Raw genomic sequence first — 23,431 nt, forward strand, 5'->3', positions numbered from 1 at the left:
TTTTTGTCTTCTAGTTCATTGTTTATATAGATAATTAAGTACATTTTATGTTGATTTTGCATACTGCCATCTTACTGCATAAGTTTATTCTCTAATTATTTGTGTTTGAAATCTTTATGGTTTTCAATATACATTATTATGTCATCTGAAAATAGTTCTAGTTTAACTTCCTTTATTCCTATTTGAGTTCTTTTGTTTCTTTTTATTGTCTCATTTCTCTGACTAGGGATTTCAGTATTGTGTTGGATATTAACGCACATTATTATCTTGTGCCTTTTATTAGAAGAAGAGCTTTTAATTTTTCATCATAAAATATGATATTACTTGTAAGTTTACTTTACATGGCCTTTTCTGTCTGATGTAAGATCCTCCCGATTTTTGAGTTTTTGCCATCTGGAAGTTGAATATTGTTAATTTTTTTCTTTGCTTTTTTTTGGGGTCACACCTGGCGATGCACTGGGGTTACTCCTGGCTCTGCACTCAGGAATTAGCCCTGGTGGTGCTCAGGGGACCATATGGAATGCTAGGAATCGAACCAGGGTCGGCCGCATGCAAGGCAAATGCCCTACCCGCTGTGCTATCACTCCAGCCCTTCTTTGTATCTATTAAATGATCATGTTTTCCCTCTGTTGATGTGTACTATATTAATATTTGTTTATATTGAACCATCCTTCAACTCCTGGAGTAAATCCTGCTTGGTCAATACATATAATTCTTTCAGAATTTTACTTTTATTGAATATGTTTCACTAAGATTTTATTGAAGTCTTTTTACACTTACATCCCTTAAAGTTATTGGCTTGTAATGTTCTTTTATTCTATGTAGATTTATGTTTGGGTATGAGGGTAATTATTTGGAAGAATTTATATTCTGTCAAACGGTATAATTTGAGGATAGTAATAAATCATCCTTGAAGATTTAGTAGAAATGACTAGTGAAATCAGCAGTGTCTGGGCTGTTGTTGTGGGAAAAACTTTGATTACTGTTTGAATTTCCTTTCTAGAAATTGGGCTTTACAGGTTTTTCTATTTCCTCCTGATTCAATATTGGGATGTTGAAAGATTTTAAAAATGGGTCTTTTTCTTTTATATTTCCCAGTGTAGTGGCATCTTTGAGTATCTTGTGATCTTTGTATTTCTATTGTATCTATTGTAATGTTGCCATTTTGATTTTTAATCTTGTCTATTAGGGTTCTTTTTTTTGGTGAGTCTAATTAAGCGTTTGTCATTCCTATTTATTCTTTCTGAGTTCTTGGTTTCATTGTCTTTTATTTAATTTCATTTGTTTCTGCTCTAATTTTTATTATTTCTTTTTACTGACTTTGGATTTCACTTGTGATTTTTTTAGTTCGTTTTGATAGGAGGTTAGATTATTTACTTGGGCTCTTTCTTAATTTCTGGTGTAAGCCTCTTTTGGTATGAGCTCAGTACTGCATTTTTTGTGTTCATATGTTTTGATAGCTCATGTCTTCATTATTGGATTCCAGGAACCATTTTACTTCATTTTTTATTTCTTTACTTATCCAGTAGTTTTTCAGTGCATGTTGTTTTATCTCCAGGTGTTTGAGTTTTTGAAATATTTCTTTCTATGGCTAATATTCACTTTTTATAACATTATGATCTGAAAAGATCTTGATGTGATACAAATTTTTCATGATGACTGTTTACACTTGTATTATTTCCCAGCACATGGTATACCCTGGAGATTGCCCTATGTGCGTTGGAGAATAATATATATTAAGCTTTTTGAGGTGGAGATTGGGCTGGAGCAATAGCACAGTGGGTAGGGGTTTGCCTTGCATGCGGCAGACCCAGGTTAGATTCCTTTGCCCCTCTCGGAGAGACTGGCAAGCTACTGAGAGAATCTTGCCTGCACAGCAGAGCCTGGAAAGCTACCCGTGGCGTATTCGATATGCCAAAAACAGTAACAAGTCTCACAATGGAGACGTTACTGGTGCCTGCTTGAGCAAATTGATGAGCAACTGGATGACAGTGACAGTTACAGAGGTGGAGATTGTATATTCTGCTTCTGTGGTGAAGAACTCTGTAAAATGTCTTATACCTGCGTCTTTAAACTCCTTATCTAAGGAGTTATTATTTCACTTACTGATTTTTTTGGTCTAGATGATTTCTCCAATGGTGAGAATGTTGTGTTAAAGCTTCCTGCTGCTATAATATTGCTGTTAATATCTCTGTTCAGTCCTGTTATCAGTTAATATTATATATATTTTGCCGCCTCTTCATTTGGTGTAGATTGTAACAAGTGTTAAATCTTGTTTTACTTTTTTGACATTATATAGTGTGAATACCTGTTTCATTACCGGAGCTAACGTTTAACACAGTGGGTAGGGCATTTGCCTTGCACGTGGCCGTCCTGGGTTCGTGGCTGACCCGGGTTCGATTTCTCTGCCCCTTCCAGAGAGCCCGGCAAGCTACCGAGAGTGTCCTGCCCACACGACAGAGCCTGGCAAGCTACCTGTGGCGTATTTGACATGCCAAAAACAGTAATAACAAGTCTCATAATGGAGATGGGTTACTGGTGCCCACTTGAGCAAATCGGTGAACAACAGGACGACAGTTATGTTGTTTGCGTCTTCTGCAGTGCATAAAACCATTTTTATTGGGGTACCAGGATTTAAAATACAGCTAATCATATATCATTCCAATACCACACCCATCACCACAGAGACTGCTTCCCTCCACCAGTGTCCTTATCATTTTATGTTTGGTCTATTCTATCTAATTGCTTTTATTCACACGACCATTTTTCTTTATGATTGTTTTCTAACCATTTATTTTGAGCCTGTGGTTATCGTTTAAGTACAAGTGGGTCTCCTGTAAGCAGCAGAAGGTTGGGTTCTGTTTTCTGATCCATCAGCCACTCTACTTTTGATTGATGAGTTGAGGCCATAGTTATTTTGTGAAATTATCAAAATAAATAATTAAATGTTGGTATCAGAGAGTGAGTTCGGGGGTAAGGTGTTTTCCCTGCAGCCTACCTAGTTCGACCCTCTGGTACTACATGTGGTTCCCCTGAGCACTGTCAGTAATCCATGAGCAGAGCCAGGTATAATCCCTGATTACTGCTGGGTGTGGCCTAACACATCCTCCACCAAACCAATCGTCATTTTTCTGTATGAATTCTAGGTGTTTGTGAGGTTTTTCTATTTATATTTTCTCCCCATGTCCTTTGATATCTGGCTATTATGGAGTAACCCAGATTCCACTTGCTCTTCTTTGCGTCTTCTAGGTATTTTTGTCTTAATGTTATTGTGAAATTTAAATCTAGAGTTTAAATTTAGCTTATATCACCTATTAAATTTAAGGCAAATAAATAGCGAGTTTGTATAAGAGACAACATTATCATCCTCCTTGTGGACCACATTTTGTCTTTTAAGATCTTCCTGCTGCCAAATGGATTTTTTTGCTGTTTCTAGAAGGCTATTTTTCTCAGAGCCAATTTAATGGTTGTGACTTTTATTTTATTTTTTTCCATTAAATGGCTAGTTTATTTTTAATGTTTTTTATTGAATCACTGTGAGACAGACCCGTATAAGCTGTTCATGATTAGGTTTCAGTTATAGAGTAGTCCAACACCCATCTCTCCACCAGTGTACATTTACCTGCACCAGGCTCCCAGTTTCCCTCCCATCACTCCCCATCAGCCTCTCCCCTCAGTCTGCCTCTATAGCAGGCGCTTTCCTTCTCTCTCCTCTCTTTCCCCTTCTCTCACTCCCTCCCCCTTCTTTGGACATAGTGCTTTGCAATGCAGATATTAAAGATTATCAGGAATATCCCCTTACCTACTTTTAACACTTAGTTCTTGTCCAATGTGATCATTTCCAGCTATTATTGTGATGACTACTCTTAATTGTTGTTTATGTGACAAACTTTGTATCATTCTTATGAATTGGAGTGAAAACCTCTCCGAATAGAATGTGCATTGCTAAAGGTTTTTTTTTCAGTCAAAATGTTGCCAATATCATGCAGTCCTTTCTGGTCTATAGAGTTTAATTAGATAAATCTGGTGAGTCTTTGCTTTGCTCTTGCTTCTTTCAAGATTCTGTATTTTTGACTTTTGCCATTCCAGGTACAGTGCATTTTGGTGTTGTCTCTTTGGGTATATTTTGTTTGGGACTTTGAACTTTTTGAATCTGGGTATATTTTCTTCCTCAGTTTGTACAAGTTCTTGGCTATTATTTCTTCAGCAAACAATTCTTTCTTTCCTTTCATGGAGACTCTATGAAGCAAATATTGTCTCTCTTGTTAATGTCCCCTGAATCTCTTAATGTTTTCTTAGTTCATAAGAATTGGAGCCGGAGTGATAGCACAGCGGGTAGGGCATTTGCCTTGCACTTGACCAACCTGAGTTCAATCCCCGGCATCCCATATGGTCCCCCAAGCACCGCCAGGAGTAATTCCTGAGTGCAGAGCTAGGAGTAATCCCTGAGCAACGCAGTGTATGACCCAAAAAGCAAAAAAAAGAAAGAATTAAAAATGTTAAAACAAAAAAATTAAATTGGTTTTTGGGCTACATCCAGCAGTGCTGAGGAGTTAACTCCTGGCTCTGTACTTAGGAATTATTATTTGGGATACCACATGGAATTCTGGGGATTGAAACTTGTTTGGTTGTTGTGCAAAGAAAGTACTTACACACCGTACTATCTTTCCAACCTCTAAAAATTTAAATTGATTTTTATATTAAAATTTAATTTTTATTCATTTATGTTTGCTTTTTTCTTCAGTTTTGATTGTGGTACTGTGATTTGTAATTTTTTTTTAAAATTGAATCACCGTGAGAATAGTTACAAATCTTTCAGGTTTAAGTCTCAGTCATACAATGATCAAACACCCATCCCTTCACCATTGCACATGTTCCACCACCAAGAACCCCAGTGTACCCTCCCTTCCACCCCCCACCCAGCCTGTGTTGCAGATGATTTTCAATTTACTCTCTTTACTTTGATTACATTCAATTTTCGACAGAAAACCCACAATTATTATTTGGAATTTTGCCCCAACAATCAGACCTGCCAGTAGGCATCATTAGATAATTTGTTTTCTATTGCTGATAATGAAGAGTATATGATGTCGTACGGCCACAGTAGCTGCCGCAAAGTTTTGGAATTCTGGTATTTTAGTAATTAAATCCAGAGGTATTTCTGCCAGCAGCCATTGTGTTCCAAGATTGGTTTGTGTGGTTTGTGTGCCTCTGGGATTATGGCCGTTCAGGAGCGGAGGAGACATTCATGGACGGCTGCTTGGGGTCTTGTTTGGATGGGGAGCAGGGCCGGTTCCTCCCGCTACCTGCATCGTGAGATTTCCCGCGCGCCCCATCACTGCAAGATCCTAGCTCTCTGTCCAGTTGGCTCTGAAAGGTGGCGGTCGCTATGCTGCCACAAAGGGGAAAAAAGGCCAAGGGACAAAACCCTTCCCCTCCTGGTGCAGCATGGGGCTGTAGCTTAGTTCACAATCGAGGAACATTTCTGCCAGCAGCCGCTGTGTTCCGAGATTGGTTTGTGTGCCTCTGGGATCATGGCCGTCAGGGGCAGAGGAGCCGTTCCTGAGCCTTTTTTTGTGTATCAGGTTTGGAGAAATAGTCCTGGTCCCCACATACTGGAGCCGTGTTTGTAGAAGCTCATGGTCGCCAGGATTCCATCTGGAGAAGGCGGGGAGCCTGTACCTGCTCCATATGGGGCATCCCAGTGTTATGGCTTGGTCTGGGGTCCGGAGCATTCTCTGGCATTGTGGAGCCTGCCGGCCAGGATTCTTCACTGTGATTTGTAATGCTAATGATAGTTTTATGCTTACATAAAACTGTGTTCCAATACCACACCCATCACAAGAGTGTCTACTTCTCTAATTATTTTATTTAAAAATCAGTTTAAAATCTATTCATTTTTTAATTGTAAAAATTTAAAAGATTCTTCATTTTTCCTTAATGATTTCATTTTTTAATGGCTTCCCTTATTCTTGAGCTTACTGATTAAATCCTTGGTTTCTGGCATTCTGTTCTTGAGCCCCTTTTGTTTTTAGTACAGCTACTGTATTATTTTTTTTTTATTTATTTTTAATTAGAGAATCACCGTGAGGGTACAGTTACAGATTTATACACTTTTGTGCTTATACTTCCCTCATATAAAGTTTGGGAACCCATCCCTTCACCAGTGCCCATTCTCCACCACCCGTAAACCCAGTGTCCCTCCCACCCTCCCCAATCCCATCTCCCCCCCACCCCACCCTGCCACTGTGGCAAGGCATTCCCTTCTGTTTTCTCTCTCTAATTAGCTGTTGTGGTTTGCAATAAAGGTGTTGAGTGGCCGCTGTGCTCAGTCTCTAGCCCTCATTCAGCCTGCAACTCCCTTCCCCCACATGGCCTTCGACTACAATGTAGTTGGTGATCGCTTCTCTGAGTTGACCTTTCCCCGGAACGTGAGGCCAGCCTCGAAGCCATGGAGTCAACCTCCTGGTACTTATTTCTACAGTTCTTGGGTGTTAGTCTCCCACTCTGTTATTCTATATACCATAGATGAGTGCAATCTTTCTATGTCTGTCTCTCTCTTTCTGACTCATTTCACTCAGCATGAAACTTTTCATGCCCATCCACTTGACTACAAAATTCTTGACCTCCTTTTTCTAACAGCTGCATAGTATTCCATTGTATAGATGTACCAAAGTTTCCTCAACCAGTCATCCGTTCTGGGGCATTCGGGTTTTTTCCAGATTCTGGCTATTGTAAACAGTGCTGCGATGAACATACATGTGCAGATGTTGTTTCGATTGTACTTTTTTGCCTCTCTGGGATATATTCCCAGCAGTGGTATTGCTGGGTCAAATGGGAATTCAATATCTAATTTTTTGAGAGTCGTCCAAATTGTTTTCCAGAAGGGCTGAACCAGTCGGCATTCCCACCAGCAGTGAAGAAGGGTCCCTTTCTCCCCACATCCTCTCCAACAGCGGTTGCTTTTGTTCTTTTGGATGTGTGCTAGTCTCTGTGGTGTGAGGTGGTATCTTATGGTTGTTTTGATCTGCATCTCTCTGATGATTAGTGATGTAGAGCACTTTTTCATGTGCCTTTTGGCCATTCGTATTTCTTCCTTGGTAAAGTTTCTGTTCATTTCTTTGCCCCATTTTTTGATGGGGTTGGATGTTTTCTTCTTGTAGAGCTCAACCAGTGCTTTATATACCATTGATATCAACCCCTTATCTGATGGGTATTGTGTAAATATCCTTTCCCATTCTGTGGATAGTCTTTGGATTCTGGTCACTGTATCTCTTGCGGTGCAGAAGCTTTTTAGTTTAATGTAGTCCCATTTGTTGATCTCTGTTTTTACTAGATTGCTTAGTTCCGTGTCACCTTTGAAGATACCTTTATCTTCAATATTGTGGAGGGTTTCGCCGACCTTGTCTTCAATGTACCTTATGGTTTGTGGTCTAATGTTGAGGTCTTTAATCCATTTTGATCTGACTTTTGTGCATGGTGTCAGGTCAAGGTCTAAACCCATTTTTTTGCATGTGGTTGTCCAGTTGTGCCAGCAGCATTTGTTAAAGAGGCTTTCCTTGCTCCACTTCACATCTCTTGCTCCCTTATCAAAGATTAGATGGTCATACATTTGGGGTTGTGTGTAGGGATATTCCACCCTGTTCCATTGGTCTACGGCTCTGCCTTTGTTCCAGTACCATGCTGTTTTAATTGTTACTGCTTTGTAGTAAAGTTTGAGGTTGGGGATGGTGATGCCTCCCATCATCTTTTTCCCAAGAATTGTTTTAGCTATCCTTGGACGTTTGTTATTCCATATGAATTTTAGGATTGCTTGATCCATTTCTTTGAAGAATGTCATGGGTATATTTATAGGGATCGCATTGAATCTGTATAATGCTTTAGGGAGTATTGCCATTTTGACAACATTGATTCTCCCTATCCACGAGCAGGGTATATGTTTCCATTTCCTCATGTCCTCTTTGATTTCATGGAGTAGCGTTATGTAGTTTTCTTTGTAAAGGTCTTTTACTTCCTTGGTTAAGCTGATTCCGAGGTACCTGATTTTCTGGGGCACGATTGTGAATGGGATTGCTATTTTCATGTCCCTTTCCTCTGCCTCATTGTTTGCATATATGAAGGCCATGGATTTTTGGGTATTGATTTTGCAGCTACTGTATTATTTTGCTAAGTGACTTCTGCTTAGATTTTCCCTCATAGTTTTTTATTGATGTTTTCCTACTTTGATTTCTTCACTTACTGACCATGATTAGGTCATTTAGATCATTGCTTTTTGTTGTTGTTTTTGTTTTGGGGCCACACCCAGCAGTGCTTAGAAGTAACGCCTGGCTCTTCACTCAGGAATCACTCCTGGTGGCTTAAGGAATCAAATCGGATGCCAGATCAAACCCGGGTGGGCTGCATGCAAGGCAAGTGCTCTACCTGCTGTACTCTCCCACACCAGGATTGTTGCTTTATAGTGTTTACCAGTAACTTTAGAAAACTCCAGTGTACTTGGAATTCCTACTGTGATTTCCCTTCGTATATTAAGAGATGTCATTTCTTCCTTTCTTCATCGTGCTTAGTGCTCTGTCAGGTCTAGGGATGAGTATTCAAGTTCATGTAGGCCAGATAGCAGTCTGAAGTTCCTACTCACCCATTCCAGACAGAGACTGTGACTCTCCGTTTGTATGGCTCTGAATGATCACTGGGAACTTTTGGTCGTGAATGTCCTGCAGTAGCGACAGCATTGACGTCTAGAAGACATTACAACTCAGACTCTGGGTTGGAACTCAGAGTTCGAAGATGCTGCTGCCTAATCGTGGTTATTGTGTTTCTGCCCAGCAGTCCTCAGCGATGAGTGCCACAGGCAACTGTAAGCGCCAAGCTGGTTTGTTATTTGCCAGGGCCTGGCAGTAACTGTAGTATCAGGCTTAAAGATACGTGGAGGGGTATCTTGTGGTCTGACATTCCAATATTTTGTGTGACTGGTGCACCAAATGTTTGTATTCCCAGGCTATACTATTCAAATTGCACCAGATTGCCAGTGCCTCGTAGCCCCCAAGTTGAGTGCTCACACTGGCCAACAAGTTGCTTTTTAATATGTGTGTGGTGTGTGGTGTGAGAGCGTAAGAAGGGACTGGAGTCCTTAGGGGATGACTAGAGACACTGCAAGCAGTGGGGATCCCACTACTGAGTGGTGTTCTTTGTGAGTCTTTTAGGATGCTTTCTGATTCTATGTGTTTATTCTAGTCTCCTGCCCGCAACTAGTCAGATGTAGAATGGAAGGAACTGGGTTTGTTTGCTTAGGCTTAAACACTCAGAGCCAGAATGATAGTACAATGGCAAGAGCCCTTCCCTTGCACACGATTGACCCGGGTTTGATCCCTGGTACCCCATATGGTCCTCCAAGGAATGAGCAAGAAGTGGTCCCTGAGCATCGTTGGATGTGGCCCTCAAACCAAACCAAAATAAACAAAAATCAAATGCCACTCAGCCCCCAGTTGCTCTACCCTTAAAGCAGGACCCTTAGAGCTTATTAAAGAATTTGGCCCTTAGCACATTTGTAGTTAGTTTCTAGCGGAACCAAATACAGTATCTTCTAGCAAGATTGGAAGAGATTACTGAAGTGAAGACTGCAGCAAATTACCCTGTAGTTTCTTGCCTCCCATGCTGTTGTACAAATAGAATTACAGGATTCGAGTGCAAATTTTTAATTTAACTTCCCACTTCCCTGCCCGGCCCATGACCTCCTCAACATGTTAGAGATCGCTTTTCAATGGTTAGGCACTGCTTCAACCCTCCTCTGTTTCCTGAGATGTTGCACACTTTGTCATTTTCAAATGATAAGCTACTTGTTGCTCCCCACGAGGCTCCTTTCCTGTGAAGATGTGTAGGCCCCTCTGTCTTTTTGCCCTGCACAGTACAGCTTGAAATGGGATTATGTACTTAATCTGATTTTTGGGTGTTCATATTTTGGTCAAGATCACAGGGAGAGTGCCACATAGATTTTAACTTCTTCATCCATCTTGACTCCAGCTCATTAAATCAATTATTTAACCTTTCATGTTAAGAAACTGGCAAAAGAAGAACAAAGTAAAGACAGACTTTGGCAGAAGGAATGAATTAATAAGCACTAGAGCTAAGTTAATTAGAAAAAGAAAAATCAATAGAGAAAGTAAACAAGCCCAAAAGTCCGTTCTTTAAAAAGATCAGCAAAATTCACAAACCTGTTGCAGAATTTATTAAGAGAGAAAAGAAAGGACCCATACTTAAAGAGGGAACATCAAGTAAAACCTCACAGAAATATAAAGAATTGGTACTTTGAGCAGTTGTTTGTCAGTAAAGTAGATAAGTGATGAAATGGAAAAATTCCTATAAAGACAAACCACTCAGTATGATTCAAAAAGCAAATTTAAACAGTAATATCATAGTAAAAGAGATATATTTAGTACTGTAAAAACTTCTTCCCAAACAAGACCCAGCACAAATAGCCTCACTGAATATTTAGAGAATATTTCAAGCATGTACACAAAATAGAATAGGAAGCAATTCTTGCAAAGTCACTTCATAAGGCTAATTAAACCAGAGAAAGGCATAGAAAAATGTAGTGATCATGTGTCTCTTACAAATAAATATTATTTAAAAGTTCTCAACTGATTGTTTCCATGGCTTGGAGGCTGGTCTCTCATTCTGGGTAACTCAGGGAAGGGACCACCAAGTAAAATGTGGTTGGAGGTCATGTGGGGGAAGGGTGAGGCGGGCCGAATACAGACTAGAGACTGAACACAATGGCCACTCAACACCTTTATTGCAAACCACAACACCTAATCAGAGAGAGAGAACAAAAGGGAATTCCCTGCCATAGTGTCAGGGTGGGGTGGGGGGAGACGGGACTGGGGAGGGGGGGAGGGATGTTGGGTTTACGGGTGGTGGAGAATGGGCACTGGTGAAGGGATGGGTTATCGAACTTTGTATGGGGGAAGCATGAGCACAAAGATGTATGGATCTGTAACTGTACCCTCACGATGACTCTCTAATTAAAAATAAACTACCAATAAAACAAAAACAAAAAACAAGAAAAAAAAAGAAAAAAAAAAGAGTAAAAAAACAAAAAAAAAACAAAAAAAAGAAAATAACAAAAGAAAACAAAAAAAAAGAAAAAAAAACAAAAAAAAAGAAAAAAAAACAAAAAGAAAAATAAAAAAAACAAAGAAAAAAAAAGAAAAAGAAAAGAAGAAAAAAGAAAAAAAAAACAAAAAAAAACAAAAAAAAAAATAAAAAAAAATAAAAATAAACTAATAAAAAAATAAATATGCAAAAGAAAAAAAATAAATAAAATAAATAAATTAAAAAAAAATAAAAGTTCTCAACTAAATGCTGACAGTCTAGAGACATAGAAGTATTATATGCCATGAAGAAGTAAAAATCTATCCCGAGTCCAAAATTGTTTTAACGTTTGAAAATGAGTTACTATAATTCATCTTGTTAATGGAATATGGAACAGATTTCATACAATTACCTCACTAGATGCAGAGAAAAAATTTGAAAAATCTAATGCATTTTGATTATAAACTCCTAAACAAATAAGAGAAGAAATCCACCAACCTGATAAAAAGCATCTAATAGTCCACAGCTCACATCATATTCAATGGATACTGTTTTAATGTTTTCCCACACTAAGATAAGCACTAGACAAAGATTTTAAATCTCACCATGAATATTTAAAATTTGACAAACAGTTTTAACTAGGGAAAACAGGTAACAAAATAAAGTAAAATTAAAATGTTTAGTTTTATTTATGGGCTGGAGTGATAGCACAGCAGGTAAGGTGTTTGCCTTGCACGCGGCCGACCCGGGTTTGAATCCCAGCATTCCATATGGTCCCCCGAGCACCGCCAGGAGTAACTTTTGAGTGCGTGATCCAAGAGTAACCCCTGTGCATTGCTGGGTGTGACCCCAAAAAAGTAAAAAAAAAGAGATAGCATTGTTCCTCAAATCCTTTGTAGGGAGTGACAAACTGATACTGAAATGTATATGAAAATTCTGGAGACCTGGAATAGTCAAAATAATTTTCAAACAGAACAAAGTTCAAGAACTAAGACTGATTTAAAAACTTGTAGCAAAGTTATAGTAGTCAAAACAGTGAGTTACTGGCATAAAGATAGATCTTTCGCACAATAGAATAGAACTGAGTTTCCTGAAATACTACAGTCAATTATATCACAGTCCATTAATTTTATATCACAGTCTGTATAGCCGTTATATCACAGTCAGTTAATTTTTGACAGGGGTGCCAAGATAATTCATTTGTCTTCTCAACAGATAGTGCTGGGAAATCTGGATAGCCACATTCCAAGAAATGAAATTGAATTGCTTTTTTATACCATAGGCACAAACTCAGAATGAATCATAGACCAAAATATAAGAGAGAGAAAGGATGGATTAATATTCCCCGGGAAGCATTCCAGAGATGAGTGACTTAAATTTATTTTTTTTCATAATTCTGAAGGCTAGAATTCCAGTACTAAAGTGTTGGCCAGGCTTTTTTATGGTGAAATATTTCTCTTTGGCTTGCTTCTCCAGCTGTCTTCTTAGTTGTTATTAGGGGTCTAAATTACAACCTCATTTGAGCTTAATTGCCTCTTCAGTGTTCTGTCTCCAAATATAGTCATATTGGGGAGTTCAGCTTGAATTTTGGGGAATAAGATGGACTTCATAGGAGAGAAAATAACAGACAAAACCATTGGACCTTTTAGATTACATAAAAATGAGGAACTTAAGAAATAGGTAGATTGCAATTGATCAAATTAAGAATTTTTATGCTTCAAAGTGCCCTTCAGACGAAGAATAGCTATCTGTAAATCACATCTGATATGGGACTTGTATGTAGTTTATATATGTAATAAAAAGAATTATTATAATTAAATAATAAAAATATGTCACTTAACATGAATGAAAAACATGAATTTACATTTTTAAAAAGAAAGCACTTAGATGACTAAGTACATAAAATTATGAATATCAGTAGCCACTGAGTAAATGTATGTATGAAGTGCAATGAGATACTGTTTCTTTTTTGGAGAAGAAATTAATTTTTATGACTTCATCTTTTCTAACAGCTGCATAGTATTCCATTGTATAGATGGATCAACGTGGAAAGTATCATGCTAAGTGAAATGAGTCAGAAAGAGAGAGACAGACATAGAAAGATTGTGTTCATCTGTGGAATATAAAATAACAGAGTAGGAGTCTAACACCCAAGAATAGTAGAAATAAGTACCAGGAGGTTGGCTTCATGGCTTGGAAGCTGGCCTCACATGCTGGGGGAAAAGGCAGTTCATATAGAGAAGGGAACATTAAGTAAGCTCTGGTTGGAGGACCCGCTCGGGAGGGGAGATGCCTGCTGAAAGTAGACTATAGATTGAACACGATGGCCACTCAATACCCCTATTGTGGACCACAACACCCAAAAGGAGAGAGAGATAACAAAATGGAATGCCCTGCCACAGAGGCTGGGAAGGCGGGGGTGGGGGGAGGGAGGATGGGATTGGGAGGTGGGAGGGATACTGGCTTCATTGGTGGTGGAGAATGGACACTGGTAGAGGGAGAGGAGCTCGAACATTGTATGAGGGAAACACAAGTGTGAAAATGTAAATCTGTTACTGTACCCTCATGGTGATTCACAAATTAATAAAAAAAATATTTTTTTGAGATTGGGTGGTTTACAATATTATTAATAATATTTTGTCATGCACATTATTCCAACACCACACCCATCACCTGTGTACTCACCTCCATCTCACAAAGATCCCAAATACTCCTTCCTCTTAACCTTCTCCACCCAACTCGGTTGTGTGTATCAATTTCCCATTCTGTTCCCTTTGGGCTTTTGTAGCTACTTTGCTGTATATCTTACGGTCCCATATGTGAGAAAGATCATTCTGTGAGATACCATCACTTACCACTTACCTTCCAGTAAGACAGAAAGTAATAAATAGTGCTGACTGAGGAGATGGGGAAATTGCTACCACAATACCATATAAATAGGAATGTGAAATTGCATAACCGTCTTGGTAAATTGTCTGGTAGTTCTTTAAAAGTTTTAACAAGATAATTGTAATCCTGTGCATATACAAGAATATGCATAACAACATTATTTACAAGTAATAGTCAAAAGTGGAGGCAGCCTAACTGAACATCAACTGGACGTTTAACAAATGAAATGTTACATATTTACACAATTATTTTATAGAACAAAGTGAAATATAGTAGGATTCTGGGGAATGTGGCTTTGCTAGTGTGAATTTTTGCATATTTTAGGGGCTACATGAGGCACTTTTAAAGACAATTATTTGTAATACAGAGTGAAAGTGATATTCTATAAACTACAGATGATTGGAAAAATTAATCGCTTCACAGAGGAGATATAATTGAGCTGGGACTTGAAAGAGTAGTTAGAATTTCAAGATGTGGAAAAGGCTATTAAAAGACACTATCATAAGCACAGGGATAGATGGTAAAAACTTATGGCATTTAAATGATATAGTGAAGAGTTATATAATTCTACGATGTACAAAACCAGTTTTTAACTTCCCACCTTGAATTGGTCTCTGGTCAAACTACTTTGGCACACAAAGGTGACAAAATGAATCATGAAACTATTATTTTTATATGACTCTCTCTTTTTTCTTTCTCCCCTCTATCCAATAAGTTTAGGACATATTATACTAAATAAGTCACAGGGAGAACAAATGCTTGTTGATCTTGCTTGTATGTGGTACCTGAAGAAACAAAACAAGGAAATAGAGAGGAAATAAATGATGGTGAACCCTTAGATTTTGACTACAGAACTGAGGTTACCAAGCGCTGGGAGGAGGGGTCTTGTAGGGGTGAAGGAAGTGGTAGGCTAGAAATAGCAGGACAGTGGTGGAGGCTCTTGGCACTTTTGTGGTGGCACTTTTGTACACCAAAGGTCTTAAATTTTAGGCCTGGAGCCATAGAACAGAGCATGGGGCATTTGCCTTGCATGCGGCTGACCTGGGATTGATCCCCAAGTATCCTATATGGTCCCCTGAGCACTTCCAGGTGTAATTCCTGAGTATAAAGCCAGGAGTTACCCCTGAGCATTGCCAGGTGTGGCTCCAAAAGAAAAAAAAAATAAATGTTAACACAATTATACTCATGTTAACTAAACTATAATAAAATCAATTCAATTTTAAAACTAGAGCTACAAGAAAGAACCTTTTTAGCTGCTGTCTTTTGATTACTATTTTTATACTATATGGTTGCTATTTTCATGGAGACATTGATCAGAAGAAGTATACAATTTGATGGTACTGATAAATAATCATTTGTTCCAAAGTTAGAGTGCTGTGACTTAAAATCTCTGTCAATACATTACAGATTTAAATGTACAAAAAAGGGATACTGTGTAAGTACCAAAAGCATTCGTTGGATAAAGATTTTTATGTTTCTGACAAGAGAAATATACTGTAAACACATTAAAAATTCAAACAGACTAGGAAAAATAATCATAACACATGTCAAATGGATAATTTTGGGGGGAAGTGAAGGTGTACACTCGGTGGTGGTTAGGGCTTTCTCTGGGGTCTGAGCTCAGGAGTCACTCCTGGTGGGCTCAGGGGAATATATGGGATGCTGAGGATGACATCTGGACCGGCTGTGTATAAGGAAAGCTCCTTACCCACTGTACTATAGCTTTAGCCCCTGATTTCTTTAATATTGATTAAAATATCAGTGAAACAGAAGCAACAGCATTTTGATGGAAATTGTTGAGAAATTGAAAGGTGTAAAAATAGTGCATAGGAAAAGAAATCCCCATAAAAAGACATAACCTTGGGGCTGGAGTGATAGCACAGCAGGCACCTTGCACGCGGCCGACCTGGGTTCGATTCCCAGCATCCCATATGGTCCCCTGAGCACCACTAGGGGTAATTCCTGAGTGAAGAGGCAGGAGTGACCACTGTGCATCACCGAGTGTGACCCAAAAAGCAAAAAAAAAAAGACATAACCTTACTCATAGTGATAGAACTGAAAGAAGATATTAAGCATTAAAATACAAGAAGATTCCATTTTTTCAGAGCAACGAAGTTCAAAAACATTTTTTGGGACAGAGTGATAGATCAGTGGGTAGGACACTTACTTTGCATGGGGCCAACCCAAGTTTGATTTCCAGTACCGCATATGGTCCTGAGCACTGCCAGGTGAGACCTCTGATAACAGAACCAGCCCTGAGCACCATTAGGTGTGACCCAAAAAATTTAAGAAAGGTTCTTTAAAATGAGTAAATGAGTTGATTATGTACTTTAAAAAATTTCTGTTTGGGAATCACACCTGGCAGTGCTCAGGGATTACTCCTAGCTCTGCACTCAGGAATCACTCCTGATGGTACTTCGGTGACCATATGGGATACTGGGAATCGAACATAGGTACACTGTGTGCATGTCAAGCACCTTGCCTGATGTACTATATCTACCTCCCTCTATACTTTTATTTTTTGATTGACATATAAAATGAGTTTTTTTTAATATTATGAAATTTAACGGGATTAGCTTTCATAATTCTGCATGTGTATATTATTACCACCCTCTTCAATAGTGTTGGGAACAGGCAGGCAGTCCTAACTGTTATATAAACTATGGAACCTTTGGAGAATAGCTTTGTGATGGTTATTGACATTTAATAACTTAGATGGTGAAGTGTTGAGGCAAAGTATACTGATATTTTCAACTTACTTTAAAATCTATCAAAAAAATGATACGATTAAAATATAGTAAATTGTTAATAGTAGAGTTCAGTTAGTGGGTGAAAGATAAAGATGTTCACTATTATTTAAAATAATAGTTTTTAAAAGATTAATACAGTTTTGGAAATTTAATATTCATATATATTAAACTTTGCAATTGTACTTCTTAAGAATTTAATATTCACTCAGTATGTACAAAGATATACATATATAAAACATATATAGATTATTATTGTAGTGTTGATTATAGTGATGAAAGGTTAGATACAACTTAAAAATTTTTCAGTAGGTTATATGACCTGAAAGCCATTCAGAGCAATGTAATTATAGCTATTTAAGCAATAAATGAGGAGATAACGACATGGCTCATTGATAGTAGAGCATGTGTCTTGCATGTACATGGGCATGTAGTTCATCTCTGGCATTTACAATATACAAAAAATGAGGCATATATAAAAAGTTTTCTCCAAGTAATTAATTTTTTTCAAAACCCAGATTCAGTATAGTGTTCAGTATAGTGTACTTATCTTTAAAAAAATATTAGTGGTTGAGATTCTGTGGTTTACAGTACTGTTAATAATCGCATCTCATGCACATAATTTCAGCACCATCCCCATAACCAGTGTCCCCCTTCCTCAAGGATTTCAGTGCCCTTATATGCCCATACAACATCTCTGAAAGGATACAGAGGATAGTGGCAAAACTGGTGTCTTGCAAGACATAGGTGAGAGTGATGAGACTTCTGGTGAGAGGAAGACTTTAACTACACACCTATTATGCTTTTTCTCTATCTTTCTCCTTTCCTCAGAGGAGGAGAATTTGGCGGGAGACTGAGAGAGGGAAACGGAGTAAGAACTTAGTTTATAAACAGAAAACTGGATCATATTGTACGTACTTGGAAATAGTATGGTATCTTGATTAATAACAATCTCTTAAGTTTACAGTCCATTGAGTCCTGGTTCAAGGTTAGCATGAGAACCCACCATCAAGGATTCTCAGCCACGGGGAAGAATAATATAAATAAGTTACATATCTTCCATGTTAAAATATTGTTGGGCATTTAAATTAATTGAATACTAGTCCAGAACTGATTTGTGGTTTTGTTGTAAAGGTTTAGGAATAAAAGCGCTTTCTATTATTCCTAAACAAGCACTGTGAGAAAATAGTAGGGTCAGTTAGTTAAGGTAACTGCCTCTAACTAAAGCTTATAATGATTATTGATCAGGTTTCTATCTTTGTTATCTTTCTTATCAGGACTTCATATCATCCACAGCTTAGATGAAGTCAATTTCATACAGAACCTTGTGTTTTATATTGAAGCCGCATATAAAACTGCTGTAAGTACTCATTTTGGAATGAATTTTAGACATGTTATTTAAACAATACTGGATGACTCATTCATTCTTTTGATACTTCCCCTCATAGTGACCAATCTATAAAACTTCTAACAAAAATTGCTTTCAGCTTCTTTATTAAGCTTTGTCATCTGTAGGATAACATAGCCTCAGGTAGTTTAGGTTTATTGGGTTACTCCCGTTATAGTGCTCCCATTCCTCTTTGTTTATTTGTATCTTCTTTCTTAGTGTTCTGTTGACTTGTAAATAATGTTTTTCCTCTTCTCCTTGAGTCCTTTGCATAGTTTATTCAGAGCAATGTCCTTTTTGTATGGACACAGGAAGACTTAGCAAATGCTATGCTTTTGTAACCTTATGTCATTTGACTCTACATGATATTTTCCACCTGGGCATCTGTTCTCTCGACCTAAGCCTCAGCTGCCCTTACTTCCTAGCACCCCCAAAAGCAGGGTCCCGACGAGGGAGGAGATGAACCCAGGGCAAGCGGTGAGTTGTGTGCTACCCTGGCATTGAGATGGGCCTGGGCAAAGTGCCTAATGCTTAACTATAAGTTAAGAGCTTGATCATGGACAAATGCTAGATTTGGACCCTGCTAGGGGGAGGAATGATTAATCTGGCCTGAGTGCTGTGGTCTGAGTCTATGGCAAGATGTTGCCAGGAGAGCTGCCTTGCAAGCTTCAATGTATCTCTTGCGATGTCCATACAAAAATAACTAGTATTAAGATGTTAATAAGTGTTTGGACTAAGGAAAGGAAAAAAACCTTAAGAGTGAGGAAGGGCTTTGGAATGCCCTGCCCTCAGGAAGGGCTTTCTTATGTTGATTTTGCTACCTGGCGGGTGTAGCCTAGGGGGCAAGGTGGGAGAGAGAAGGAGGAGGAGAGACAGAGAAGCCAAAGAGGCTGGAGTAGATGGAGAGAGAGGCCGGAGCTGGGAGTGCGGGAGATGGGAAAGATGGAAGATTGAATAAACGGTAACTAATCAGCAACCAGCTTGGTCCTCGTTCTTCCTTCGCCTGTCCTTGGTCAGCGGCCGTCCCGATCCAGTCCACACACTGCGGTTCCAGAGCACCGAACGCGGGCAGTGAGACAGAGCCGCCCGGAGAGCCCGCGAGTGCACGCGCCCCTCGGCGAGCCTTAGTTTTTTACAGTCATCCTCTGATTGCCTTCTCTCTGGGGGAGCTACAGACGAGGAGAATCAAAAGTCTTTCATTCCTTTCTAGCTATAATATTATATGGTTATGTGTTTGCCAGCATGGGGCTAAATTATGTTTCAAATTAATGGTATGTGGTCTTTCATGGGACCAAGATTGTCAGGTACTAGTATGGATAAGTTAACTTCTTAGAAATGAAAGAATAATTGTCATATCTGTAGATATTGACTCAGTACTTGCTATACAAAAATATTTTTCCTATTTCTATCATATGAGATAATAATTACTATATCACTGTCACCCCTTTGTTCATCGATTTCCTCGAGCGGGCACCAGTAACGTCTCCATTCGTCCCAGCCCTGAAATTTTAGCAGCCTCTCCTTACTCGTCTTTCCCAATGATTGGAGGCTCTTTTCAGGGTCAGGGGAATGAGACTATTATTGTTACTGTATTTGACTTAGCGAATATGCCATAGGGAGCTTCCCAGGCTCCTCCGTGCAGGCCGGATACTCTCAGTAGATTCCCGGGCTCTCCGAGAAGCATGTATATATGTATATATATATTTCCCTTTATTATGATATTATGAGATGATAATACCATAAACTAACATTGTTTCTTTCAGCTATTGTTTCCCCTAATTATAAAATAGGGGAATATGTTATACTGATATTAATATAAATAGAACAGTTCTTTTAGTTGTTTTAAGTGGAAGGGCAAATCTGGAACTTATCACTCCATATTTGCTAGACAACCTAAAATAGACATATTTGATTCAACTTGACATTATCGACTGATTGCCTTGATTTCTGCGTTGTTCTGGGAGTTTCTGGGTTCTGCGACTTCTCCATTACAGCCAAGGGTTACAGTAGTAGAATTAATTATATCTGTACTTTCTCATCCTCCTTCCTCATCTTCAGGCCAGGGTAGTGCTGACTTGGGTGGCAGGTGAGACTAGCATGAAGTTTCATTTTAGCACAGTTTTTATTTTGAAAGTCATTGACTATAGGTGCAAACAATTAGATACTACATTGTGTACATGTGTATGCATGCACATGGATACTTCTGCATTCTGCCGTGACAATGAACACCAGTGGACAAGTATTGGATTTTATCATTGTTTCATAAAAGAAGCCTGAGTTTCTTACAGACGTGGTTTATTCTAGTGGAGAGAGAGAATGAGCACATGGGTTAAAATACTTTTCTTACATGAAGAAGACCCTGGTTTATTCCACAGCACTGAATACAGTCTCCCAAACACCACCAGTAATGATTCCTGAGCAGAGTAGGGAATAAGCCCTGATGACCACCGGGTGTGGGCATCCCACTCCTCCCCGTCCCAAAAGAGAAGTGGTTTATTCAAGAGCTAGGACAGGTTAAATGCACGATGAAACATGCGCATCTTGTAGTAGCAAATAGTGAGGAAGTATTTAAACAAGAGTGGGCATGTCAGAAGAGCACAGGACCCAACCTGGATGAACTCGCATGGCTAAATCTGGAACAATTTGAGTAATAACAAAATTGTGGAGCACTATATTATAAACTAGAGAAGAGCTCAGACAACCCTAGGTTTATACTGGTATTGAGAAGGACACATCTTTCTCAGAGAAAAATTGAGAATTAATGACTAGAATGAAATAACTTGAAATCACCCCTGAAATACCACTATAATAATACTCACAAGCAGGGTCTACCAGTTTATACTAAATTATTAGTTGGATGTTTTAAGATAGATAGATTATTTGTGTAGTTATAAGATATTTCTCTCAAGATATTTATTAATCACAAAGGGAAAATAGTTATAGTATAATGAAGAGATCCTATAGCTTGAAACTACCTTAACAAAGTGATGATGGTTAATCTCACCAGGGATGATATACAGATATCGAGACTAGAGAGATCATACAGTGGGTAGGATACTTTAATTGCAAGTGGCTGAGCTGGGTTCAATCCCTGGCATCCCATATGGTCCCATGAGCCCCACTAGCTTATTCCCTGAGCTCAGAGCCAGTAGTAAGCCCTGAATACTGCCGCATGGCCCCAAAACAAAACAGACATATCAATGTCATCTACCCTCTGATATGATGAATTGACATGGGCACAGCATAATGTCCCAAAATATAAGACTTCAGTTTAGTTAAAAGAAGACAGGTAAACCTAAATTGAGGAAAGATCACAAAATATATGACTGTTTATCTTCCAAAACTGTCATAGGCAAAAAAGACAAGACTTAAGGAACTGTAACTGATTGGATGAGACAAAGGTGGCATGGAAAACAGAGCATGCTGTTTTGTATTGAATCCTGGAATATGAAAAAACTACACTTACTGAAAAACCTGTGAAACTCTAATGAAGTCCATAGTATGGGTACTAGTATTATCTGATACTCACTTTATAGATTTGATGCTGTTTTAGTTATGTCAAGTGTCAACAGTAATTGAGTAAAGTGAACCTATATATAAAACTCACCATACTATTTTTTTTTTGCTTTTTGGGTCACACCGGGCAATGCACAGGGGTTACTCCTGGCTCATGCACTCACGAATCAGCCCTGGCGGTGCTCAGGGGACCATATGGGATGCTGGGATTTGAACCCGGGTCCGCCGCATGCAAGGCAAATGCCCTACCCGCTGTGCTATCACTCCAGCCCCTCACCATACTATTTTTAAGATTATTTAAAAATTAAAAAAAAATTAAAGTAATTATACCGAAGCCTTCTGTGTTACTGTTTTTGTTTGGTTGAACTTAGTTGGTTTTTATGTTACTTTCCCATCTAATTTGGTGTGTTCCTGCTGGAATTTCAGTACTGAGGAGTCAGGTGTTTCATGGCTGTATATGCAGCCACACAATCCAGAGACTTCAGGATGTATGTTCTGGGCCAAATAGTTGACAAGGCAGCTGATAAGGGAGGTGGGCGTGGCTTCCATGTCTTCCAGGAGTACACGGAGGGGTGAGGGGGGTGTTTGGGGGAAGGTTGCCTACCCCAACTCAGAGAAGACCCCAGAGTTCTCAGCCTGGACTTTGGGATACGTGAAATTATTTGCAGTTTGGTGTATCTATAGAAAATGTTCATAAAATGGTGCAGTTGAGCCCTTGGCATGGATGCAGTGGTGAGGTCTGGGTGTGGCTGGAGAGGCTTCAACAGGGCCAGTACCCTGTTGAAGCTTACTTCCCAAGGATAACCCAGATTTTTCAGCTGTGGAGACCATTGTTTTTAGGGATTTTAGCTGCTTGGAATGCATCTCCTTGGAGATTTGATCAGGAACTGGTAGAAGGCTAAACTGGCAACAAACACCTTAATAAACTCTTAAACAAGGACTTAACCTTGTGATAAGGTATCATAATTTTAATATAAAGATTGATTTTATACGTATTGATTTTAATACTGCAGCTTTGTTATCTGATCAGTTTCTTTTAAAAAATACTTGTTTATTGAATATCTGTGAGATAGACTATTACAAAGCTGTTCATGATTCGGTTTCAGTCACACAATGGCTAAATACGCACCCTCACAGTTCCCACCACCAATATCCCGTTTCCCTCCCACCACCCCGTAATAAGCCTCCAACCCAGCTTGCCCCCATGGCATGTGCTTTTCTTCTTTCTCTCCTTTTGTGCATTATGGTTTGGAGTACAGGTACTAAAACATCATCATGTTTGTTCAGGTGACGTTCAGTATTTCTATCGGGAAAATAAGGCTAGAGTACCTTTTTAAACTGGGTGGCAGCTTTGGGGTATGGGCATGACTGCCAAGGCTTCTGAAAGTACAGGGAGGTGCGGGGAGGTGGCCCATTTTGAGAAAGGCACAAAACTCACATACCTGAATTCTCAGCAGATTGTATCTCTATCAGGTCCATCCCAAGAAATTGGAGTCCGGCCGGGGCATGGCTGCGATTTAGATTGTGGAAGCAATTGGCTGCTGGGGGCTCTGCGTGGGTGGGTACCAGGCTGATCCATCCTCTCCTCCGATTTACCCTGGTCTGTTCAGCCTTGTGTGGGTCTGAGATTAACTGTAGCTTTTGATCTCTCTTGAGATTGATTTACGGTTCTCTGAAGCAAGGCCAATAAAAGAGCTTATATAACTAAACTAGAGGTGGTTTGTGGGTGTGGCCCACACACCTACCCTGGCCATTTAATTTCTCGGGAATCTTGATCCCGAGTTGTTGGAGTCTGGCCAGAGGT

The 23,431-nt window shown here is 39.1% G+C and overlaps 1 protein-coding gene across 1 annotated transcript in view; it reads left to right on the top strand.

The window, feature by feature from the left end:
- PHKA1 (phosphorylase kinase regulatory subunit alpha 1) overlaps positions 1 to 23,431 on the top strand; it is a 167,791-nt gene that overhangs the window by 17,589 nt on the left and 126,771 nt on the right. The window contains exon 5 of the mRNA XM_055121487.1: positions 18,002 to 18,084. Within this exon, the coding sequence (XP_054977462.1) occupies positions 18,002 to 18,084 (83 nt within the window). The remainder of the gene's footprint in view (positions 1 to 18,001; positions 18,085 to 23,431) is intronic.

Source organism: Sorex araneus, chromosome X (assembly GCF_027595985.1).
Source record: "Sorex araneus isolate mSorAra2 chromosome X, mSorAra2.pri, whole genome shotgun sequence".
NCBI classification, from domain to species: Eukaryota; Metazoa; Chordata; class Mammalia; order Eulipotyphla; family Soricidae; genus Sorex; species Sorex araneus.